This window comes from Trichomonas vaginalis, chromosome II, assembly GCF_026262505.1.
Source record: "Trichomonas vaginalis G3 chromosome II, whole genome shotgun sequence".
NCBI classification, from domain to species: Eukaryota; Parabasalia; order Trichomonadida; family Trichomonadidae; genus Trichomonas; species Trichomonas vaginalis.
The window spans coordinates 957,120-982,261 of record NC_067204.1 but is presented as its reverse complement, the minus strand read 5'-3'; the positions used below and the strand labels follow the sequence as shown (position 1 = coordinate 982,261).

Here is a 25,142-nt window from a genome sequence, read left to right as displayed (position 1 = left end):
CTCTTTTACCAATATTTTTGACACCGTTCCAAATTCCTCTTCCTACGGTTTTTATTCCATTCCATATACCTCTTCCAACATTTCGAAAGAAGTTTCCTATCTTACTGAAGAAACCCATTTTACTATATGTAAAAATCTAATGTCCGCCTAGTCTCTTACGTTTCCTGTTGAGTTCCATAGCATTCTTTAACTGGAGCTCATACATTCTGTTTCTCCTCTGGTAGAAAACATATTCTGGGTCAACTCCTGTGTTCGCGTCATCTGCATAAAGTTGTTTATATCCCACTTCAGGGTTTGTATAAAACTCTTTCCATCTCATATTTGCATACCATGGTGGTAAGCCTAACGCAGCGTCATTTGACATGGCAGTTTGCATTTGTACATCTGTTGGCACTTGACCATAGTTTGCCATTGCAGTTTGTATTCTAACTTCATTTGGAATATTCTCTGGGTTTGGTTGTCCAGGTTGCTGTGCATTCGCTAAGTTCTGTGCGTCCATTTAATATTAGATAAAAATATCTCTTACGAGTACATATGCTGAACATTTGCAGACATTGGTTCATCTTCATATTCTCTATATCTTTCTGCCACGTCAAATAAGTAAATGACACAATGGAAAAAACCTAAAACAAGTAGTCCTATTTCAAACCACATTTACTTACCAATAAAATTTCTTTATTGTGACACTTTTTCCGGTTTATAGGACCTCTCTCATATTCTATCTTATCGTATCTAAAATCATAGTCATGTATGTCCTCTAACCATCTCATGACACTTTCCAAACCACTTTTATCGGATGTAAAGTAAAAGCATGGATGGTTATGTAAAACGTCTAAAGTTTCTAAAGAGTCTCTCAAAGTCCAGTCTACTTGGTATTGAAAATCATATGTGTTATAGAACGGCGGGTCTACTATAAAGAAAACATTTTCCTTGTCTTTATATTTTTCATACAACTCTGTCCAACGACATCTCACAAACTCTATACCCTCAGTATATTTTTCTATGTTCTCTTTGAAAACCTTTGTATAGTTAAGATATAAAACTTTTGACATAAGTGTTTCAATGTCATGAACTCTTATAGAACCACTATACAATAGTCTAGAAGATATACTATCCCAGTCAATATACTCTGCTTTTTTCAAAACCTCTCTGACAGTATTTTTCTTATCTAATGGTATACGTTCCATCTTACCTATAGGTATCTTTTCTTTTAACTCTTTCAATATTTTGTTTGTGTCTGGTATATGTTTGAGACGGTTCATATAGTTGTCGAAGTCATTGCATATAATCTTTGAGTCAGGAAATACAGTATGGCACAAATGAGATATATAGAAACTTCCACCGAACAAATCTACAAATGTTAGACCATTCGGTAGTTTCTTAAGTTCTCTCAATAGAATATCTTTACATCTACTCTTATTTCCAAAGAAGGGTAACGGTGGTTTTGTAAAATTCATTTTATATATATAATAAAAATGTTTTTACCCGAAAAGTGACAGAAAAGTGACAAAACATGTACGAAGAAGTCTTGAAAATTCAAGAGGGTAGAAAAGAGGTTAGAAAAGAGGTTATATCTAACCTTCTACCCTAAACATTATTTTTGTCTGATTTTACGAAGAAGTCTTGACAAAACATGAAAACATATATAATTTGTGAAAAGCTCCTGGAAGACCCGTATATAAGAACTTCATTTATACTAAACATCTTCGGGGCTAGAGGGCACGAAGTGCCTGGAAGCCCCACTACCTTTTTTTTTTTTTTTTTTTTTTTTTTTTATATCATAGAAAATAAAGTTTGATAATCAGATGTGAATTGAATTTGAAAAGATTTTTTGGAATTCAGTATTTTTGCATGCTAAGTAGTGTCAACGATAGAAATTGAGAGCCTATTAATCGTCGAGGAAGTACGATTATTTTTTGGGCGAAAAAGTATCTTAAAATATGATTATTAATATGCTTTTAAAATAAAAAATTTGAAAGTTAATTTGAGATTCTCATATAATTTTTTGAATGAAAAAAATAAATATAGTCTATATGAGTTTTTGAATAATCACACTTGAGATATATCTAAAAAATAATTAAAAAAATAGAGTTTGAGAACACTTTTCAAGGTGTAATGAAAAGTGTGATATAGAAAATAATTATAGATATTTTAATTTTATATATTGTGCTAAGCATTATATTAAATTTTTAGGAAAAACACTTTTCATAAGTATTCAATATTTGAAAATACGCTCCAAAAAAGAATAGATTCTTTTATATTCGCTTATATAAAAGGAGACTCTCTATCAGATGCGAATGCCTGAATTCAGCACCTCTGATAGAGAGTTTCCTCTTATATAAGCAAATCTTTTTCATTCGTTTTTGTTAATATAAAAACATCAAAATCTACCAATATGAGAAATTAAACCCTGCGAGGCACCAGTCTAGAACTGGCACTTCGCAGGGTTGAATTTCTCTTGACAAAATACAATAATCAAATGCTCCAAAGTTTTCAAATTTTTATTAGGAATAGGAGCCTACAAAGCACTGATTATATATCAGTGCCTGGTAGGCTCCTATTCCTTCTCTAAATGGGAGAAACTTTGTTTGAATAAGATAACATGCGAACAAAGTTTCTCCCATTTAGAGTGGGATTTGGAGGGTGGGAGGTACATAGATAGACTATGTATCTCTCACCCTCCAATTCCCTCGGGAAAGTTCGAAAACTCGGTCGCAATCAGATGAATTGCGACCGAGTTTTCGAACTTTCTATTAGGAATAGGAGCCTACAAAGCACTGATTATATATCAGTGCCTGGTAGGCTCCTATTCCTTCTCTGAAGCTGGGAAATTTTGTCTGAATAGTTTAACATTTGACAAAATTTCCCAGCTTCAGAGAAGGAATTGGAGGGTGAGAGGCATATAGGCATACTATATACCTCTCACCCTTCAATTCCCTCGGGAAAGTTCGAAAACTCGGTCGCAATCAGATGCAATTGCGACCGAGTTTTCGAACTTTCTATTAGGAATAGGAGCCTACAAAGCACTGATTATATATCAGTGCCTGGTAGGCTCCTATTCCTTCTCTAAATGGGAGAAACTTTGTTTGAATAAGATAACATGCGAACAAAGTTTCTCCCATTTAGAGTGGGATTTGGAGGGTGAGAGGCATATAGATACTATGATCTCACCCTCAATTCCCTCGGGAAAGTTCGAAAACTTTGGTGCAATCAGCAACGATTGCACCAAAGTTTTTGCGTTTAATTGAAGGAATTGCTCTTTATGATATATACAGTTACAATGCATATATCATAAGGAGCAATTCCTTCCAGATATCTGGCAAACTTGCTCGCAATGGTTCACAATTGCGAACAAGTTTTGTCATTTGTCAAGAGAAATTAAACCCTGCGAAGCGCCAGTTCTAGACTGGCACCTCGCAGGGTTTAATTTCTCATATTGGTAGCTTTTTATGTTTTTATATTAACAATAACTCATGAAAAAGATCCGCTTATATAAGAGGAAACTCTCTATCAGAGGTGCTGAATTCATGCATTCGCATCTGATAGAGAGTTTCCTTTTATATAAGCAAATATAAGAGAATCTATTTTTTTTGGACCGTATTCTCAAATATTGAATACTTATGAAAAGTGTTTTTTTCTAAAAATCTCAGAATATATTTACAATAGTAAAATAAATAAGATATTTAAATTTATTTTTAAATGCTTTTTTTTATATGAGATTCTCAAAAGTTATATCAAAAGTCTGTTTTTTCTAAAATCTAATATCATAATCTATTTCTCATTTTAAGTACATCTTAATTCATTTTATTTTCTATATTTTTTCAATATTTTTGAGGGAATTGTGTTGCTTCCCCGACAATAAAATTGAGAGGTTTACACATTGACACTACTTAGCATGCAACAGTATCACTTTATATGGTGGTTAAGCTATATTTATTCAGGTTAAAATTATTTAGATGTATTCAAATATTGAATTAATATTCAAAAATAATTTTGATGTTTTATAAAATAACCCTTAAATATTAACCGTACGTGATAATCCGATAATTTTAAGAATTGAGTATTTACATTTTTAATTGAAATTTAAATTACAGGCTTTTCTGTTATTTCTCTACAATGGAAGGAGGAGATATGCTACTAATTGATTATAAATTCATGCAAGGTAGCGAAAGAGATCTTTTCACTGCTGATTCTCATCCGATATCTTCTCTTTCAGCAATTTTGATTCTTTTCTGTATGATGACTGGAGATGACGCAAATTATTTCGATAGCATATATCAAAACGGTATTGTCAATGTCCTTACTATTGCACTTTTTTCAATGCTCATTAATATTCTTTCTACACACATTTTTGTCCGAACCTGGAGATTTAATTTTGGACTTCAGTATGCCGATGTTGTTCAAGATATATTCAATGGTGGGAAAACAATTACAAGAATAATCTTTATCATTGCTCTGGTTTATACAGGTTTGGTCATTCAACAATGTGCTGAATACAATATCAGGTCAATTGTAGCACCACATCTCAAGAACTCATATCTAACAAACAGTAATATCATGAATTATGTTATTATTCCTCTGTTTATTCTACCGTTTATGCTTGTCAAAAGATTTGCAAGTCTTAGATACTATCTAATGTTAGGAAACATTGGAGTTCTAGTTGTTCTTGTTGTGTCAATATATTTTTTTGTAAAATGCTACAAAGAAAATGGATTTGATCCTCAAAAACAATTTGTTATGATATCTAAAAGCTTTTGGGGTTGCTATGATATATTCTCTGGATTTTCATCCTTATTTTGGGGACAACCATTTCTTTGCGCAATAGCTTCGACATTACCAAAGACGTCACAAAAATCAGTTATTGCAACATCTGTCAATGCCACAATCATAGTTTTTATAGTTAATTTAGCAATATCCTTATTCATTCACTTTACATTTTGGGGAACAGTTGGTAATGATGATGCATTAGCATATTATGATACTTCTAATATAGCTTCTATCATTGGATTAATAGGATCATTTTTCAACAATGTTATTACAACATGCGGCTACCTTTATGTAGCTTCAAACGAATTAATTCAATTATTCTTTTCGCAAGCTTCAACATTTACAAGATTTTTCTCTTCTATAATTATTTATTTGTTCTGTTGCCTACTTGCAACCTATTATGTCGCACCTTATTCGAAATATTTTGATATTATAGGAAAAACCTGTTATTTAATCATAGCATATTATATTCCTCCAATTGTTTATCTTAAAGCATTTAGGGTTAAGAGTGGATGGGGAATTTTATCGATAATTTATTTGTTATTTATAATATGTTATACAGGCGCCCGTTATTATGACCTTTTAGAAAGATAATAAAAATGTGTTGATTGGTTGTCATATAATAATTGAAATACATTTTTATCAAAGCAATATTTTATTCAAATTTATTCACTGGTGGTTACTTTTCTAAATTATATCTTTGTGATAGCTATAAAAGATAAATGAAATGTTTTTACCTCAAAATATCTATAAATTTCTAAAAATTACAATAACATTGATTTTTTATTAGAAAAAACATAAACAAAATAATAGCGTATTAAGTGTTAGCAGGAACTCCTCCACTATTTGGAAAACCGAATAAATCATAAAAAATTAAAGCATGAACAGAAAGGACAAAAGGTGTCACAAACACTAAAGGGATGCACACGTATATGAGGAGGGATGAAATAAGAATGCTCGTAAAATAATTTGATTTTGTTGAAATAATTAAACTCCATAAAAAGCCATTAATAATTCCTATGTTTCTGTCTTCAATAAAAAACAGTCTTGTAAAGAAAAACATGAAATTATTCAAAAGTCCAATTAAGATGCAAATAAAACCTTTGATTGATGAAACTGAAAACATCTCCAGTCCGAACATAAATGGTATGTTCAATGCTAAATCGGATAATATCATTGCAGTGATGAATTTAAAAGTAAATATTTTCTTTGAGCCTAAGATATCTGATAAAAATATCTTATGATCCTTTCTCTTAGTGCAATTGTTAACAACGTATAAGATTATTGATGTAACAAATGAGTTCCAAATTCTTGTTGGCCAAGATTTTGATAAAATATACAAATAATGATAATTAATGAGATCTGGCTCCGAACTTAAGTATTTAAATGCCAATATTAATAATGAATTTCCTAAGAGTAATGAAATGAAATAAAAAATTAATAAAATTGCAAAGCTGAAGACATTATCTTTGAGAATAGTATAAGAACGTGAAAATTTTGATTGCAAGTCCAAGTAATCTGATGAAAAATACCGCTCTTGTCTCCAAATCCGTAAAGTTCTTTCAGCTTCAACAATCATTTATTTTTTATGAATGGAAAAATCATTTATTGGATACAAATGGAAAATGGCCACAAGTGAGTCTGTGTTAGAAATTTTGGGCAACTATTTGCAGAATTAAGGACAATTTTCTTTTTATTTTAAATTTGCATTGAAGATATATTTTGATGATCATCATAGATATATTTCCAATAATTATAGATATTTGTCGATTTAAATTGTGATGAAAAGCGCATTTATAATTATAAATTAAATTTTGCTCTTAGATAATTACAATTTTTTATATAATATTGTCAAAACAATATATTCATTAATTTTGAAGTATTATAATTATTAATATACACAGCATAAAAATACAAATGGGGAGAAGCTTCCTAAACTTTTTAATCCCATAAATATGGTCATTATCTGGAATAAAGAGTTAAGTGTCATATGTCACTTTTTGTACTAAGGAAACATCGACTTTATGCGTTATGACTTTTCGATGAGGAAACAAGTGTTCACGTATTATAAACTTCCTTATCCCAATAAACCGACCCTAAACATAATTAATTTTAAGCATTATAATGGTCTCTTTTCTATGATAACCAAATCAATTTGGTTATCATAGAAAAGCACCAAAAACTGGAATAGGAATAGCCGCGTTAAAACAGGAATAGGCAATATGGAAACAAGGGTAGACTCAAACTCATACTCAAGGCAAGACTGATACAAGAATTACAACAAAATTTTACAAAATCTATTATTTATCTCAATTTAATGGCAGGTTTTAGTACCCGAAGAGTTTGCATTCTACTTTTTGCTCTTATTTTACAAAAATATTCTAAAAATTTGTAACTTCTTTTATAATATAATACTTTTTTTCAAATTTACTTTCCAAACGTTAATGTCTTGTTACGGCTATATCTTTGTACGGAGAAATAAAGAAATTTTATTATGCTATTATATTATTTTTTTTAAATCAATATCTAATCAATAGTAAGTTAGATTTTTTATTAAAAGAGCAAATAAAGATACGATCGAGCAATAGTTTATTTTAAATCTCAATATTATAAAATAAATGTTCAAAATTTTTAAGTAATAATACTAAATACTTAAATAAGTAAAAGCACACAAGAAAAATATTCACTAACTTAAGAAAAAATCATATATTTAGAGAATTATCCCTTATAATAAGATTAAAAAAAATTAAACTGTTTTCAATCATCATCATCACCAGCTCCATAGAACTTGTGTTTGCGATAGATGACACATTTTGCAAGCCATTTGACACCACCAAGATATGACCACAAATCGCTGCCAACATCTCCACCTTGAAGACCTTTGATCAAACCATCAGGAACAATGTAAGTAATTTCATCGTCGAGCATGAACCAAACTCTTCCTTTGTTGACGAAGGCAACGAAATGACCTTGATGATAAGCAATAATGGAATGTATCTTAAATACATACGTTCCATCACTGAGTTGAGTTTTGTAGTTCTTCTTGATCTCAAATTTGTCAAAGAAGACATTTGGATCAGACCAATTCCTCTGAACGTCGACCCAGAGGAATGTTGAGATTTCATTGATATGAGAATCATCTGTGCACATTTGTTTAATTCCTTGATCAATACCTGCTGCACCAAGAGGAATGTGAAGCGAAACCGAATAGAAGCTTTCATCAGGAGTCTCAGTTTGATATTGGAATGTAACGGCAATATCTGGTTTGTTTGCTGATTCCGTAACATCATGTACAATCTTTTGAAATGTGTCATCGGCATCTTGCTGCTGGAAGTATTGCTTGCCGAGTGTTGTGATGAATTGTGAGCATGAAATTGTGTATTCCTTGTGGCGGTAGTGCAACATCTGATCATAAATTTCGGCAAGTGCTTTCACTGGCGTATATTCGACATCTCCCAAATGCTCCATTACATCTTTTCTGAAAGTATTTACGTAGAACAAAACTTGCAAAACGGCATTGACATGGCAGGTAGCTCCCTCATTATGTAATCCTGGAATTGACATTTTTGTTTCGATGTTGTAGATTGCATTTTGTGTTCTTTTAACAAGTATCTTATCAATCTTTTCATATCCAGCTAGTGGAGATGGAATCTTCATTGGAGTTTCTGGAGTTTGGAGATAAAGATCTTTTGGAACACATCTTGGCTTTGGCATTGGGCTTCCTGAACCATTTGGTTCTGGTGTTGCTGCAGCTTCTTTTTCATCTTTTGGAGTGCAAGGAAAATCGCAGTTATCCTTCTCACTGAGAGGTGTGGAATCGATGTGATAGTTATCTAAAGCAAACAATCCTTGAACAATAAGTGGAAGATTGCCTTTTTCACCACGATATCCTATTGCCAAGACACTCCAATTACTTTTATCGCGTGCAAAGCGGCGTTCGACAATTTGGCGATCATGTGCAATCGCATTATTGCGTTTTGTAACTTCTTCGTCATCACCTCTTTGCATAATGACGGCTGTTGGATGGTATTTCTGAATACCGATGTAACCTCTATCTGCAAGAAGTCCTAATGCAACAGATTCAACTCCACGTTGGACATGTAAAAAATCTGAAGCTCCTGATAAATCAAATACTTTCTTATCGTGAACTGAAGCTAAAAAACTTGTATTCATGTGAATTACCTGTCCTAAAGGATTAACAAGAACTTGAACCTTCATACCATTGCAATGGTTTTTAGCATCCCATGAACTTTTACGCTCAGCAAGATCAAGAGGAACGGTAAAAGGAATAGTAGAGCTATCAACTGCAGCAACACATGTTGGAAAGTTATCGAACTCCTTGTCACAGGGAGAATATTGTTTTGGAATGAATTCAGCAATGAAAATTGGGAACATCCTGTTTGTTGTTTTGTTAATGATTTTGCTGAGGTAACTCTGTTTCAAACTAACAATTCCTGACATTTTTTGCAATGGAAGATAAGTGCAATAGTAAGTTAATGTTAGGAATAACGCATCTAATGGATCACAACCGTTTTTCCGACCGCGTCTGGATGAAAACTCATGCTCGCGAACAACATCAACTAAATACAAGAGTTGATCCAAAGAAAAGTTACAAAGGTCTTTGACATTTAAGATTGGGTGTGCCTCAAGGAATTTTTGTAAGCTAAACTTTCTGACAACTTTAAATTCTTCGGCATTAGCTGGTGCTTGATTTTCATCTTCACTTGCGGGCTCTGATTCATCAAGATAAGCTAAGTGCATTTGCATTCTCACGATTTCCTTGGATCGGGTTTTGGACTTCTGGATATCATCCAAGAACTCGGAATCATCCTTGTACTCCATTAATGAAAGTGATATGAACATTTCTTCTAAGAGTTTTCATTCAATTCATGTTTTTAAGAAGTTAGTGAATTAATTTTCATATCTCAGAAATTCGAAAAATAGTTGTTTAACACAAAAATTGATCAAATGCTTCTCTAATTATCTAAATAGCTAAAATTGTAAATTCAAGATATTTGACACAAATTCAATTTTGACGGTTTGAAACAGTGCGTTTATTCTTCCGTTTATTTCTAAAAGCATAGCATTTTTATTAAATATGATTCTAATAATATTTTTGGATTAAACAGATATCTGTGGTCAATTCTATTGATTTTTTTTCCACTCGGAATACATTTTTAAGATATGTAATTTGATCCCACTACTATCAAATGATTAATGCATATAAAAAAAGCAATTACATTTAAAAAAACGAACTATTGAAAAATTGACAGTTGACGGTATAGTTTCAATTTTTTGAATTGATATCGACTATTTTAAAAATGAAACTCTTTTGGAGTTTTTTATGCATCAAAAGGTATTAGTACACACACATATATAAGATCTAGTAATTCGGTTAAGCATTGAAGGTAATTCAAAGGTTTAGATTTTTATATTTGTTTTGTTTGAATACTCTACATGTATATTTAGACTTCATACAAAGTTCCAAAGGTCTATAAACATAGAAAAAATTTAGGATATGGTAATAAATTTGGTTCGTAAAATTGAAAGGAAAATTTTATCTATTCATATATTTAGAACCATCATGTTAAATATATCTATTAATGACTAATATTGCCAAAGGAGAAGGGAAAATTTTATAAAATTTTATCATATTAAGGTATAAAAAAAAGGTAGTGGGGCTTCCAGGCGCGTTGCGCCCTCTAGCCCATAAAAAATTTCTGAGGACGAGCCAGCCGGTGACTTTTTTGTAGAGCACTCAAAATAGTATAACTTTGTCCGGACAAGTAATGGTCTATCGTCGCTACAGGAAAAGTTACAGGCGTTCCAAGGAAGTATACTTTGAGAAGCCTTTTTCCCCTTATAGAATGAGATAGGACGGTTATTTTACAAAACTGACAACACTTTGACGGAGTAGTTTTTTGTGCTGAACAAAAAGTGTCATATAAACATCTGTCAAAAACCGCTTTTTAACTTCACTTAAAATGCCACGTAAGCTACGTAAGAATATACGTAAGAGGAAGGGAGCATTGAAACATCCATAGTAAAACTGACACACCACAAACAGAATTGCAACAACAAATGATGAATGACCCCACTATGTTGCAACAAATGTCAAGCAACCCTATGCTTTTAAAACCGAGTTATTGGTGCACAGAGTGGGGTTTAAGAGCGGCACTTTTAGCGAAAATGGCAGGCTATGGTGGAGCTGCAGACGGAACAGCTTATAACCCTCAAAGTCAAATGAATTTGAGTTCACTCAAAAATCAAATAACAGATGTCAAAAAGTCAAACATAGACATACAGAAACAAATAAGTGAAAACGAAAAGAAACTAGAATATGACAGACACACAAAGAAACTCAATGAGTTAAACGTAGAGAAAAGAAGAAAGAAGAACAACTGAAAGAACTAAGTACAGAGGAATATGCGAAAAAAGTGTCAGAAAAAGCAGCAGAAGTAGCAAAAATGGAACAAGATGTTATAAATTTGAAAAACCATACTACTCAATATAAAGTACTGAAAGATGAAGAGATAAAACAAAAAGCCATGAAGACATATATGGATAGCGATGAGTATAAAAAAGAAGTTGAAGCAAATGTAAAGGCAGAAAAACTTTTACAGTTGCAAAACCAAACCGTACAGTATGACTTAGCAGAAAGTAAAAATAACGACGCAGCCATGCAAAAGGCAATGAAAAGCGCAGATATTATAAAAGCTAATAATGACTGGTTAGATGCCCAAGCCAACGCTAAAGCAGCCCAACTTATAGGGTCAATAAGGACAAAATACAAGCGGATGAAGACAGTTCAAATGAAGCTTTAATGAATGCTGACTTTAAGAATGCCTTCGAAGCTCTTCATAGTAAGGTGAAACTAGTGAACGACTTCTCATCTGGAAAGAAACTGAAGTCTGAAGGTTTCGACAAAGAGTTAAGAGAAGTAGCACAAAATATGACGAAAATAATAGATGCAGCAACGAGACAGACAGTTCAAAGTGCCTATGACGCCGTTAGAGCAACTGTTGTGGAAAGTCAAGAAAAAGAGTTACAACAGACCAAAACAGACCTAGTAAATGCTTTCTTAAGAACGAAAAGTCAGGTAGGACATTATGCTGCAGATGGAACATATGTGCCAGCTGGTGGAACTTATATACCACCAAACCCTCCAAGAGAAACACCTGCACCAGGACTACCTAAAACATTTACATCGTCACATGGACACAGACACAGGCATGCACCAAAACCAACACAACAACCAACAGTTCAAAATCCAGCACCACAACAACCAAAACCACACAGTTCAAAACCTGCCAACAACCAACAGTTCAAAATCCAGCACAACAACCAACAGTTCAAAATCCAGCACAAAACCAGTTCAAATCCAGCACCACAACAAAACACCAACACAGCAACCAACAGTTCAAAACCTGCACCAAACCACCTCCACAACCAGCACAGCAACCAACAGTTCAAAACCCTGCACAACAACAACCACAAAAGAGCAAGGACATAAAAGAAGTAGAGAAAAAGGAAACAAGAATTCTTAAAAATGCTTAAGGAAGATTATGGTTACCCAGATACTCTTGACTTTAGTGACAGATATAAAGAAGCTATTAGAAAGTTCAAGGAAGGAAATACTGACCCGAACCTATTTAGCTTTATGGCTCAGCATCAAATCGGATATAATCTCAAACCTGGAAAATACAAGCTCGCTAAGGGATATGATTTAATAGCATATCATCCAAATGACATGAATGAATTTACTCCGAGATATTTGATGTCAGAGCTAAATGATAATTCAACTCTCTTCATGAAACGCGTAAAAAATAGAGACGGAACGAAAGAAGAAGGTTTTGAGTCCGGATGATTTAGATAGGGAACTTGTTAAAAACGGTCTCGGAATATATGAAATGCCAGCAGATGAGGTACAAGAAACTCCACAGGAAAAGTTCAGATACAACCAGACATGGAAGAAATAGTTCAGCAACAACACTAGAAGAGCCTGAAGGAAACGAACAAATCCCTCCTTTGGAAAAACTTCACAGAACTAGATGAAGATTTGGAACAGCCGAAAAATCTTGACCCTCAACAAGTGTATGCGGAGAATATGGAATCTTTCCAAGAGTCTAAGAAAAATTCGGCTGACATAGTAGAAGAATATCGAAAAATGTTACCGACATACAAAAGACTCCAACATCAGATGAAAATATTCAGCATAGAATGGAAGTACTGAAAGAAAATGTACGCAAATACAATAATCCTTTTTACTTACGACCATATAACGTTCAATCTTTGGCTGAACTCGGTGAAAATAAAAGGTTAAATTCAAAAAACATATAGAAATGAAACATTGTTTAAAGTTCATTCAGAACCTAACCAATATGGAAACAAACCTTTTGTTTCTGCAGACTATGGAACTACAATGAGATGGGGTCATAAAGCTAATCCGGATAGGTGGTTCATAAACTTACAACCTCAATTCCAAGAAGTTGTAGACGCAATGGAAGTGAATGGTGAACCAGATATAGCTGGTATTTTAAGCGCGGCTTTAATGCCATTGAAAGATATGAAACATGAGATATTTTGGACCAGTATGAAATGAACATGGCTGATGGAAATATAACACCTGACGTTCTAGAACATTTATCTCAAAGAACTACACAGAACCATAGAGATGGTATATTTGGTGAAGAGTTTAGAAAGAAAGTTAGGGAGAGAGAAGGAAGAGAACCTATTGTACATGACCTTGCAAACGAAAGTTTGCAAAATGTCATAAAAACTTACTTTGCAGACAATGAACTGAGAAGGATGAATTTTAAGAAAACTCAAATGGACAGTACCAAATGAAATGTTAGTATTGAAAAACATGTTCCTTGACAAAATAAAACCAACTACAGAAATAAATGACGCAAGACTGAAACGTTGGGTAAAAGCTTTCCCATTCACAAAAGATATTATTGGTTACATGAAAAGAAAACCAGATGGCTAAAAAACATATATTTGGAAACGAGCTTATTCCATATGGACAAGCTCTGTTTTGAAGAGCTTGAACCGGAAACTCAGGAAAGAGTCATGCAACAATAAGCGAAGCTCAAATACAAACTATGACAAAATCTTTCTAGGATATAGGTTACCTGAGATGGGCGACCAGAGCCCAAAGGCAAAAAGGACATGGGAAATTTACAACATACTAGGTGAACATGAGGCAAAGATGCAACAACTTGAAGCAGAGGGCAAGTTACCAAAAAGCGACACCAAAGAAGAAGAGTAGAACAAAGTGAAAGTAGTGAAGAAGTAACTCCATCTAGTGAAAGTAGTGGCAATGAAGGAAAAAGAAGAGTTAAAAACTCAGTCAGGAAGAAAGTAAAGCTTGGTCCGAGTGGGTTCTATTATGATATATAAATCCAACTATTCTATATTTTTACCCATATGAAATTGTACGCCGCTCAGAATATAACGCCAACAGTTTTGGATGCCATGAACGGAAATGTTTCCGAATGGTATAACGAATGCGACAATGCCATTAGAAGGTAGAAATAGTTCCTGGAACTTACGAATATAAAACTTCTGTTCTTATGGAAACGTAGGTGAGTTTGGAGAAGGTTCTTCAACAACAGTAGATATTGCTTGCGACAGGTTTCATATTATTTCTATTGACAACTCATTCTTATACGTGGAACAAGACATTGAAATAAAACCTTCTGCCAAGTTGTCTGACAAGAAAGGTTGCAATGGAATTTTCTATGTCGGATACCAATATGCTCCAGAAGTTTTCATGGGATATAAGATATATTCTAACTCTGACTTAGTTCAAACAGTAACATGGGCAAACTATGAATGGTTCGCTTTGAGAAACTCAGTACAACCACAAGCTAGAGAACAAACAGACCAGTATGCAACTATTGAGAAAATAAGAAGACTTGACCCTAACGTTCCAGGAGTTTATGTTAACCTTTCTGGACAAACTGCAGCAGCAGTAACCAAAGTAAAACTGAAACTTAGAGTTCCTTTGTCATCTTTCCTCATCTTCAGGTTTTTAAGATACTTGCCAAACTGGGCAGGAAAAATTTCTATCGAACTTACTCCAAGCAAAAATAACTTAGTCATTGCACCAACACAAGACCCATTCACTATTACTGTAGCTGGAACTGGTGGAGCCAAGTTCTGTGACTTTTGCAAAGACAAAGTTGACTTAGACTTTGGTTTCTCAAACCTCAACACTGAAGTAAACTATTATTTTCAATGCTGCTGGAGATGCTTGGACCAGTTAAGTTCACATGCGAAAAATTTGAATGCAAGAGAATAGAAAGCAGACTTGCCGTTTATATGTTGGACCCAGATATTTCAAATGCTTTAGCTGCCAAATATATTGCAGTTCCACTTATGTTCCCTATACACCAAATATCTGTCAAAGACTTTGCAGGTGAAGTTGGAAACCAAAATCCAGGAGCCGCAGGTGCAAGAACAGATATTGCTTTAACAACTGCAATGAAACATGCAGATACTATGTTTGTACTGTTCAGACGAACTATAAATGACTATTCTTGTTTCTACAACCCTGGTATTAAATATCATATAAACATAGATGGCAAATATTATCCAAGAGAAGAATATTCTACAGTTGAGGATATGAGGTCATACAACTTGACATTAGATGCTATGAACTTTAACAACAACTTCACAACAACCATTAACCTGAAATGCAAAGTTCTATTATGCCATATGTGAAAGTATGGACTCATACAGGAGGTCAAAAAACTCAATATACAAATGGAGACCGTTCAAACTTTTGGCTTGGCATTCCATTTGCTGACTCAGAAGACTTTATGGTGGTATTTCAACTGTTGGTACAGTTCAAATACAATATACTGGTGACAGAGACGGTCCAGATGAATTGAAAGCAAAGAAGTTTACAAAACCAATAGCACTTTTCACGGAAGATGCTCTTTTGAAGATTCGTTCGATGAAACCTGCTGGGGCTCCTCAGATTGGCATAACGACAGCTTCCATCGAGCAGATTTTGGCAGCAGGTTCAGTAAGTTGTTCTTGAACTGACTTCTCTCCGTCAAATATTGACAGTACGCCAGTTTTGACATAATATTGTATTATAAACTTTTCTTTAGTAATATCGGTCAGTTTTGAAGTTATATTTTTGTCTGCTTCAAGAACTTTCACCATTTCAGTTATACCAACTTTCTTTGCTTTATGAAAATATTTTGGTTCAGCAAATATTGCTATTTTATAACATTTTCCATTGTTTGTGTAAAGAACTATTCTGTCAATGTATTTGTATTGTTTGTGAGTATAAACTTTGTTCTGCTTCAATTCAATAAGATATCCGAATACGTCCATCTTTTTATTCTAAGTAAAATGTCATTTCCGAAAAATAGAAGCGTAAGTGTTTTCAAAAGGTTTAATGGCGGTGGCAGATGTGAAGTTAAATTCACCAACTCAAACAAACAGTCAAAGTTTGTCGTCAATGTCAAAGACAGAGATGTTGAAGTGGGGAAACCATACGAAGACGAAGATGGTATAACAATTGTTCCTGTAAAAGAACCAACATATCCTGAAGTTAGCAGAGACTTAAGTTCTGTTGCAGATATTCGAAACGACTACCAACAACTGAAAGACAAACTTCAAACTCAGGAGAAGATTTGTCAAGCTTTAAGTATAATGTTAAACTTGGTCGAACACAACCCTGTAAAAGTGAACTCATATGTCATTGCACCTCATGAAGTTTTGAAAGAACTATTGAAACTTTTGACAGAGGCAGACGATATAAACATCAAAGAAATAGAACCCGACATTAGTTGCTGTGGTGTTTCATATAATGCCATTGACAAGATATACGTTATGAAAGGAGGTGAAACGTTGAACTTAAAATATAGTTTCCCAGACGTTATAAAAATATTTGACGACCACAACATTTCATTAAAGTTTATTTGCTAAGTAAATGGCAGAAGACATAATGGTTTAATATTTACGACTAAAAACCCTGAGTCATATAATTCTATAACAACAAACTTACAAAGTCCTCAAGGACGATATTGTAAACTAACCTTAAACATAATGACGACTAAAGCCTGTTTTGCTCTTTTGACACCAGAAGACATTATTGTTGTGAATGGTAAAAAATACTCCTTTGAAGATACTTACTCAGATATACCACCAACAGGTTTTGTTGACTTATTTAATACTTTAAGTACAGGTGTAACATGTGCTGCAACTAGAGCAGGTTTCATTATGTTTGGATGTCCGACTGAGTTTACTATAAACGATATGAGCTATAATACAAAACTTATTTCTGGTTTTTACTACCAACAGTTTCCTATAACAGGAAAAGGTGTCATACAAGGAATGTCTATTCCATTGACATTAAGCACACCAATCTTATATATTGTTTCAAACTTAGGTTCAAAGTGTTATTCGAATGTCGACAGAAACTATTATGACCAAAAGATACTTATGCGTATAAACAATACTTTCTCTGCTGGTTTTGCCTATTGTTCATTCGAATGCAGAATTTTCAACCTTAGTGAACTCAAACACTTTGGCAAGTATAACGTTGACATTAGTTGACGCAAACTTTGTTCCTGTAAAACCTTTATGTCCTATGTATTTGTCAATGACGGCAGAAAGTTTCGAATTGGAAGATGCAACTGGTGAAAGTATTGTATTACAAGAACAACTTCAACAACAAATAGCTCAAGAACAACAAATGCAACAAATGGAACAACAAAGTCAAGAATAAAAAAATATTATTTTTTTATTTTTATAAAAATGTACAGAATAGATGTTTCAGATTTTTATGACTTCCAAGCATTCAGAAATATGTGTCCATTTAGAGACTATAACAAAGCAGTCGAGAATTTGAAACGTTTAGTCATTTATGTTGACTCTGCCCCAGAATGTTATGTCATGAAAGAATGGGATGTTGTCTTTAACAAACCAAGAGCAACAATAGTGTCTGAACAAGAATGTAGACAGAAACTTAAGAAAATAAAAGTCGTACAAGTTGGCATGAAGATGTTAGATGCTTGTGATATCTTATTGTCAAAGTTAGAAGATTTTTCAGTTCGAGGTATAAAGTTCTATACACCTTCTCCAAACTTCTATTCTATCTTCACTGGATATAAATACGAACAAGTAGAATGGAAACACAGTATTATAGAAGCTTGGTTAGACCATGTCAAAGAAATTATATGCAATGGAAACGAAAAGGTTTATGAGTATATCTTATGTTGGTTTGCAAACATCTTACAACATCCAAGTGCTAAGAATGAAACTGCTCTCATTATAATTGGAAAACAAGGAACAGGTAAGAATACTTTCTTTACAGATATTTTGTGCAAACTGTTAGAAGGTTATTCGAATCCGAATATGACAAACTTAGAAAACATCTGTGGCAAGTTTAACTCCTCAATAGAGAATATGAAACTTATAGTTTGCAATGAACTTCAAAGTATAGATACAACAAAAGTTTTGAACTCAGATGCTTTGAAGAGTCTTATAACAGACAAAGTTGGAGTTGTTGAAAGAAAGTATAAAGACCAAAGAGTTTGTGAAAATGTTGCAAACTTCATTATGGTTTCAAACAATGCTGTTCCGATGAAGTTAGAAAGTTCTGACAGAAGATATGTAGTTGTCAGAACGTCAGAAGCTCATATGCAAGATACAGAATATTTTGACGCTTTGTCAGAATGTTTGACATCTGACTTTTACAACCATTTGTTCTCATATTTCATGACATTAGATATTTCTAAGTTCAATCCAAGACAAATTCCACATACCGAAGAGAGACAAACATTGTTAGAAGCAAACAAGAGTGTATATGAACTGTTCATAGATGAAACTGACTTTGTGTCATTAGATGAAAGGTCATTGTACGATTCGTATAAACAATATTGTCAAGAATATGGTTATATGGCAGCTTCTAAACGTATATTCTTGGCAAATGTCAAAAGTCTTTTAGATGTTCAGAATGGTGTATATACAAAGAAAATTTTTTCTGAGTAAATTTTAAAAAAAATATTTTTTTATCCGATAGAAAAAGATGACAAAATTCATCTCAGTAAATAAGTACATGTCAGGACTTAAAGAAGAACTAGACCCATTCACATATTTGAATGTTTACTTCTACAATTTTGAAAAGTCTACATTTGACAAAATTTGGAACATTGCACCAGTTAAGTTTGCTATTGTGACTAAAAATGGTGCGAAAATTTTGACAGAAGGTTCTCAAACCTTAAAGAAGGCAAAGCATACAAACTTGTTATACCTTATGAACCAAAGAAGACAGACGACTATGAATATTATGAGTCTAAAGTTGTAGAAGTTCAAGGTAAATTGGGTAAAAAGATTTTAGAGTCTAAGCCAGTGTTTACTCCTAAAGAGGAAGAGAACATTGACATTGACCCAGAAATGTTCTAAAAATAAAATTTTATTTTTACATGTCAAATTTCTTTTTCTCTGGAACTGGTTCAGGTTCTTTCTTCTCTTCTTCTACTTTCTTTTCTTTCTTTTCTCTCTTCTTCTTTTCTGGTGGAGATATGTCAAATTTCTCAGAACCATATTTATGTAAAAGTTCTTTGTCCTTTAATAGCTCATCTATTCTGTTTTCTATTTCATCTTCAAGAACAGCGCATGTGTCTTCTTTGCATTCTAAGAACTTTTGTTGGACTTCATCTTTCCAATCGGTGTCATCTCTGTCAACAAGTCTGTCATTGACAAACTTAAAGACTTCTCTGCCTAATGTTTTATGGTTCTTGTCATATTCCCAGAAACAGAACTTTAGAACAAATTCACCTTTCTTGTTTACACTATGTAAGATTTTATGGTCGACAGATGTTTTGCTGTCAAAAAGTTTGTCTCGAATATAGATAGCGAAATCGCTAGACATTTTCTAAAAGATAAAAATTTTAATTTTTCTAAAAATATGTTAGAAAAAAAGTTTGCTGACATTGACAAGAAATTTGAGAATGTTTTAAACAAGAACAAGAGGAAGTTAGAAAATGCTCAGATAAAGCCTATACATGACAGGTTCTTATTTGCTCAGAATGGTATAACAGGTCTAATTGCACCACCTGGGTCGGGTAAGACTTTCACTTATCTTAAAATGGCTGCACAGCAACAAGAACTAGATGAGAAGAACCCATTCTATGAGTTAGTTGTTATTTGTTCGACTTCTGGTCAATTTGACCAAACCGTCAATTCGTTCAAAGATATTATAAAGAAGTCTAAGTTAGTATGTATAAAGGATACTGAGTTGTTAGATTGGATAAAGAAGTACCAAAGAAGAGTTTTGAAGTATAATGCTATAAATGAGTATATAAATTCTAAGTTTAAAGACCCAAATGAGGAAATGCAGAGAATATTAGAGAAGAAACACTTCAGAAACAAACAGAAAGAGATAGAATACATTTCGAAGAAATTGCAATCTTACGATTGGAAGACTTACCCTCATAGATGTCTTCTTATCTTAGATGATTTCGCCTCTCATCCTTTGTTAAAGAACAGAGAAAAGATATGTGTCGAATTCTTAAGAAGCTCAGACACTTTAACATCTTCAGTTGTCATTTGTGTACAGACAGCAAAGAGTTTAAGTAAGGATGTTAAAAGAATACTTACTTACATTATACTTTTCCCCGGATTGTCCGAAGACGATTTCATGGAACTTATGAAAGAGTCCATGGCAGGTAAGTTTGACAGACATGAACTATGGTAGAAGTACAAAGTCATACAAGACCCTCATACTTCTTTCAGAATTCATATCTACGCAAACAAAGTTCAAATTGTAAAAAAGTCAAGCTTGAAAAAATAAATGGTTTCATCTACCCTACTTGTTTGAAGTTGTCAAAAACTCTGTTATTTTTTCTTTCAGTAGCGGTAAGTCTTCTTTGAAGGTAAAATTGTACAACCTTTCATATCATAGTGTGTTTGCGGTAACGTATCTTGACTATTTGTTTCACATCTTCATTTGGGGTCATTGAAATCGGTAAGTTTTCGCGATAGAACCAATTTCTGTCAGATTTTAAATCTTAGCAAGGTCATAAAAGCTTTTGTTGTTTCTTCTGACTAAATGCAACATAACCATATCTTTATCTTCTTCATTTTCCATCTCTTCAGTATAAATCATATACTTATAGTTCTTTTCCTTTCCTTTTGGTACCGAACGTGGTATTCTTTTCTGAATGCTTTTGTCTTTTGCTTCAAGCTTGTTTTCCATCTCTTCACGTTCTTGTCTATGAATTTCGTCAAGAAGTCTGTAAATATACCAAGCATAACGAGGCGAAGCCCACATTGCAACAGCATTTACAAGAAGTCTATGTACATAATATCCTCTCAAACCGTTTGGCAATTTTTCACGATTTTCATAGAGTTTTGGCGACTGGGGTTTTTTACCTACTCGCTGTTCTTCACTGTTTTCAGAAAAAAGTATGTCTCGCTGTGCTTCGCTCAAAAGTTCTTGTGTGCTTTGGTTCCTAAACCAGTCTTTAGGAAGCTTAGTATCTGGAGCATAACATGCTGCCAAAATACTTTGCATTTGGTACATATCGTCTTTGACCGAACGAATGAGACGGAGTTGTTTGTTAAACTGAACCCACTCATATTCTTCATTTATAGCTTCATGGACTATAACTGTTGTTGTGTTCTCTGTTGTTGACATTACTGTCTTTACATACAAAATAAAAAAATAAATAAAAAAATAAATAAAAATAAAACTAACTTTATTTTTTCTATCTTAAGGAAATTCATGATTTTTGTGCTGAATTCAGCAAAAATAATGTTTAGGGTAGATGGTTAGATCTAACCCGATATCTACCCTCATTTCTACCCCAGTTATTTTATAAACGTTTCACATGGTAAACGTTATTTTTTAAATTTTGTGAAAACTCAACGGTTTGATACATGCCCTAAAAATTATTTTACTCAGAATTTTGTTGCTGAATTCAATAAAAATATATTTTAGGGTAGATGGTTAGATCTAACCCGATATCTACCCTCATTTCTACCCCAGTTATTTTATAAACGTTTCACATGGTAAACGTTATGAATTCGTGAGACTCTAAACAGTTTTGTAGCTTCTATTTCTTCTTTTAGTACATCGAATGTTTTAAAAATGCCGAAAGTTTCTTTATACTTCTTCTTGACGTCAGACAGAAGGAAATCTTCTGCTGTTGGATAGTTTTTGTTCAGAAATTCTAACATGTCCATTTTATCTTCTACCGGCTTCTCTGCTTCTTTCTTTAAATCTGCATAGTCGTTTCGCATTCTTTCTATCTCTTTGACTGAGTAGTTATATTTCCTAATTGCTGCTTTACATTTAGAACATTGCGGGTTCATTTTTGCGTTATACATTGAAATAAAACCAGCTAAAACAACTAAGGCGTCAATGGTTTTCTTTAAATCTGAAGCAGTTGGTTTTATCTGTTCATTCCATACCTTACCTCTTCTATCTTTATCTCTTATCTGCCATACACATTTTGCAGCTAATGAAACAAAGTTGTCGTATGTCTTAAACTCCCCAGATTTATATATGTCAGAGATGTTCTTATATAACATGTCGCAATCTTTGTCCATAACTTTATGGTTGCAATGAAAACCAAGGAATTCATAATTTACCTTTCGTATGAACTTCTTTATTTCTACTGAGTCAGTTGCTTTGACTTCAATTTCGTCGAATTCAGGAATAGTTAGTTTTTGCTGCTGAATTTCAGGTAGTTTAGGCAAATGGTCGATGAGGTCCTCCATTTCATAAAGATACTGTTCATTTGTTTCATCTTTCGCACTACAGTCTAAATTACTTGTTAAAAGTTCCTGCTTTATTCTTTGTATTTCTGTTTCGAAAGTAAATGAAGAAGGAATAAAGCTTTTCATCTCTACTAACATAGATGTTGGATTCATGACTAACGAGTTTGGTGCTGTTGTTTGAATTGTTGTTGTGCCGATTGTTGACATTTCTGTTCTTTTATACAAAATAAAAAAATAAATAAAAATAAAACTAACTTTATTTTTTCTATCTTAAGGAAATTCATGAAAATTCAAGAGGGTAGAAATCGGGTTAGAAATCGGGTTAGATCTAACCATCTACCCTAAACATTATTTTTGCTGAATTCAGCAACAAAATGAACGAGGTCAGGATGTATGTAAATACCTTTGAATTCATTCATAACACCCTTTGTAAGCTCATAAAATGCTTGTTTTGAGGTCGAGCCACTTTTGGCTCCACCGTATTCTTTCAACCAAAACTCAAGAATTTCCTGCATGAATTTTGTATAAAAAGCAACAGTCCGAATTCCGGCGGTTGCTATATTCTTCACAAAATGCCTTATAATACTCTTCCCAGGACTTATTTTCCAACAACTTTCTAAAGTCTTTCCTAAACTGACTGACTGACTGACGGCACAAAGTGGCTTAACGAAAACATTAATATATAAAATTCATGAAAATTCAAGAGGGTAGAAATCGGGTTAGAAATGAGGTTAGATCTAACCATCTACCCTAAACATTATTTTTTGGTCCGGGAACAACTTTCTCTCAATTGGAGCTGTAGCATACTCTTTGCGTAAACGGTTCAGACCTTCTTCGAAGTCTTGGTCTCTCTTGGACTGAGATTGGAATTGGAATTGCTGGGGTGGAGCTTGCTGGAACAACCAAGGGTTGGGGCAGTAAGGCATAGGCTGAGGAGGGTAGTTCGGGAAGCCTTGTGGTGGGTAGTAACCTTGAGGTGGAAATTGGTAGTAATTCGGAGGTCCTTGTTGGAACTGAGGTTGCTGAGGAGACTGTTGTGGTTCTTTAGGTTCCTCTGGTTTGGGAATGGACTCAGTTGGTGGTACGTCGGACATTCGTTTGTGGCTTAACCGTCGGACCACAACGATAAAAATCTCTGCTACTAGCAGTACTTTTACTGACAGTAGCAGTACTTTTTCTGACAGTAGCAGTACTTTTTCTGACAGTAGCAGTACTTTATCGTCGAAAACCCTCTCAAATTTTCCTTTTTACTGACAGTAGCAGCAGTTTTACTGCTACTAGCAGTACTTTTACTGACAGTAGCAGTACTTTTACTGACAGTAGCAGTACTTTTTCTGACAGTAGCAGTACTTTTTCTGACAGTAGCAATGGTCGAGGTCGAACCTACCGACGAGGCAATTTACCTAATTGAAATTAACGAGCTTGTTAAAAACTTCCTCAGGCAGAATGTAAAAGGCAAGCTTGTTAACGGTTGGATAACGGGAAGGGCTGCCTTGAATCTCGAGACTTCGACTGGAATTCCAATTCAAATACCAGACGGGACAGCCTACGACGACATAAAGCAAGCAAAGAAGGAAGCCATTATAAAGTTCTTTGCCAAGCGTCCTTGGATACAACTTCCAAACAGAGAGAACCCTTTCCCAAGAATGAACCAAATTCTCAAGGGTCTCCTTCACTTCTCTGGTCAGCCGTTCTACATAACCTGTGAAGGCGACATCCAACCAGTTCAGTAAACATCTCATTTTAACTCACTTTTTTTATGTTTTTTGTGAAAGTGTCAAAAATAAATTGTTTTCATGAGTTTTCTACGATGTTAGAAAAAATGTTATTTTCTAATATCTTCACATTCAATACTTTTTCAGCACTTTTCCGTAGTTATATATGAAAGACAATTCGAGATAAAAGTCATAGTACAATGGAATAATATGTTGCACACCATTTGTTGTGAACCAAACTTGAAAGTCAGAGAAACTGTTACTAGGTGGTTCGTAGAATTTAGAAGCAAAGTCATAAAGGTCCTTACCAATACATAGAAAACTATTGTTGCTTGAACTGAAACTTGCATGACACATAACATTTTGAGGGTCAAACACGTTTCTATAAACCATCAAATCTGCTGGTGGAAGTATAAATTTAAATGGACCATCTGGTGGTAATGGTTCGTTCTGGTTTAGTAACCGAAGAAATTGTGCCCAAGAACGTTTGTCTACTTCCCAAAATAAAAACTCTGTATCTCTTGGAGGGTTAATTTCAATCTTTTGAAATGAAACGGTGGAGTTCATCTTGTCATATTCTAGTTTCAGATAGTATGTTCCATTTAGTAAAGAGTCGTATTTTTTTGAAATTCCCAATAATATTTGTTCATTTGAGTTTGAAAGTCATCTAGAGTTTTCTCAAGACTTTCGTCTGAACGAACTGTAAAGATTCTCATTTCGTCAAATTTGTCTATTAGACCATCAGAACCTTCATACTGCCCATGAAAATATACTGCGAACATAAATGCGTTAGTTCTATTTGAAAACAAAACTCTTCTAAATCCTATTGCCTTTGCATCTGAAGGACTTTGAAGCCAACGAATTGGATAGTCAAAACTGTATGCTCGGGATGAAATTTCTTCATCTGAA

General features: G+C 33.7%; 11 protein-coding genes and 5 pseudogenes across 16 annotated transcripts, besides 3 other annotated features; 8 read left to right on the top strand and 8 right to left on the bottom strand.

Moving 5' to 3' along the window:
* Nucleotides 1–1,775: part of a mobile genetic element that runs on past the window's edge.
* TVAGG3_0463730 (uncharacterized protein) lies at nucleotides 137–499 on the bottom strand (the record flags this gene model as incomplete). Its single annotated transcript, XM_051235182.1, has 1 exon — nucleotides 137–499. The coding sequence occupies one exon, from the start codon at nucleotides 497–499 to the stop codon at nucleotides 137–139; it is 363 nt and encodes a 120-aa protein (XP_051093006.1).
* Nucleotides 1,776–2,480: 705 nt separating the features above from the next.
* Nucleotides 2,481–3,359: a mobile genetic element.
* A 736-nt stretch (nucleotides 3,360–4,095) lies between these two features.
* Nucleotides 4,096–6,339, top strand: TVAGG3_0463700 (amino acid transporter family; the record flags this gene model as incomplete). The annotated part of the gene is made up of 1 exon (XM_001296671.1): nucleotides 4,117–5,361. One exon carries the CDS (start codon nucleotides 4,117–4,119, stop codon nucleotides 5,359–5,361), a length of 1,245 nt encoding a protein of 414 aa, XP_001296672.1.
* A 1,185-nt stretch (nucleotides 6,340–7,524) lies between these two features.
* TVAGG3_0463690 (cysteine proteinases family) lies at nucleotides 7,525–8,106 on the bottom strand (the record flags this gene model as incomplete). Its single annotated transcript, XM_001278613.1, has 1 exon — nucleotides 7,525–8,106. A coding segment is annotated over one exon (582 nt), but the record flags the coding sequence as incomplete, so codon positions are not given.
* A 795-nt stretch (nucleotides 8,107–8,901) lies between these two features.
* On the bottom strand, nucleotides 8,902–9,609 carry TVAGG3_0463680 (DDE endonuclease family; the record flags this gene model as incomplete). Its single annotated transcript, XM_001291111.2, has 1 exon — nucleotides 8,902–9,609. A coding segment is annotated over one exon (708 nt), but the record flags the coding sequence as incomplete, so codon positions are not given.
* A 1,142-nt stretch (nucleotides 9,610–10,751) lies between these two features.
* TVAGG3_0463670 lies at nucleotides 10,752–11,928 on the top strand (annotated as a pseudogene). Its single transcript has one exon. A coding segment is annotated over exon 1 (1,177 nt).
* A 2,521-nt stretch (nucleotides 11,929–14,449) lies between these two features.
* Nucleotides 14,450–25,142: part of a mobile genetic element that runs on past the window's edge.
* TVAGG3_0463660 (uncharacterized protein) lies at nucleotides 14,543–14,958 on the top strand (the record flags this gene model as incomplete). Its single annotated transcript, XM_051235181.1, has 1 exon — nucleotides 14,543–14,958. A coding segment is annotated over one exon (416 nt), but the record flags the coding sequence as incomplete, so codon positions are not given.
* Nucleotides 15,094–15,675, top strand: TVAGG3_0463650 (annotated as a pseudogene). Its single transcript has one exon. A coding segment is annotated over exon 1 (582 nt).
* TVAGG3_0463640 (protein of unknown function, DUF4106 family) lies at nucleotides 16,441–16,716 on the top strand (the record flags this gene model as incomplete). Its single annotated transcript, XM_051235180.1, has 1 exon — nucleotides 16,441–16,716. One exon carries the CDS (start codon nucleotides 16,441–16,443, stop codon nucleotides 16,714–16,716), a length of 276 nt encoding a protein of 91 aa, XP_051093004.1.
* Nucleotides 17,548–18,783, top strand: TVAGG3_0463630 (uncharacterized protein; the record flags this gene model as incomplete). Its single annotated transcript, XM_051235179.1, has 1 exon — nucleotides 17,548–18,783. The coding sequence occupies one exon, from the start codon at nucleotides 17,548–17,550 to the stop codon at nucleotides 18,781–18,783; it is 1,236 nt and encodes a 411-aa protein (XP_051093003.1).
* Nucleotides 18,851–19,197, top strand: TVAGG3_0463620 (annotated as a pseudogene). Its single transcript has one exon. A coding segment is annotated over exon 1 (347 nt).
* TVAGG3_0463610 (uncharacterized protein) lies at nucleotides 19,214–19,666 on the bottom strand (the record flags this gene model as incomplete). The annotated part of the gene is made up of 1 exon (XM_051235178.1): nucleotides 19,214–19,666. The coding sequence occupies one exon, from the start codon at nucleotides 19,664–19,666 to the stop codon at nucleotides 19,214–19,216; it is 453 nt and encodes a 150-aa protein (XP_051093002.1).
* Nucleotides 19,703–20,491, top strand: TVAGG3_0463600 (protein of unknown function, DUF4106 family; the record flags this gene model as incomplete). Its single annotated transcript, XM_051235177.1, has 1 exon — nucleotides 19,703–20,491. The coding sequence occupies one exon, from the start codon at nucleotides 19,703–19,705 to the stop codon at nucleotides 20,489–20,491; it is 789 nt and encodes a 262-aa protein (XP_051093001.1).
* Nucleotides 20,598–21,433, bottom strand: TVAGG3_0463590 (annotated as a pseudogene). The gene has a single exon. A coding segment is annotated over exon 1 (836 nt).
* On the bottom strand, nucleotides 22,098–22,725 carry TVAGG3_0463580 (organellar and viral DNA polymerase type B; the record flags this gene model as incomplete). The annotated part of the gene is made up of 1 exon (XM_051235176.1): nucleotides 22,098–22,725. A coding segment is annotated over one exon (628 nt), but the record flags the coding sequence as incomplete, so codon positions are not given.
* TVAGG3_0463570 (uncharacterized protein) lies at nucleotides 23,256–23,612 on the bottom strand (the record flags this gene model as incomplete). Its single annotated transcript, XM_051235175.1, has 1 exon — nucleotides 23,256–23,612. One exon carries the CDS (start codon nucleotides 23,610–23,612, stop codon nucleotides 23,256–23,258), a length of 357 nt encoding a protein of 118 aa, XP_051092999.1.
* On the bottom strand, nucleotides 24,366–25,015 carry TVAGG3_0463560 (annotated as a pseudogene). Its single transcript has one exon. A coding segment is annotated over exon 1 (650 nt).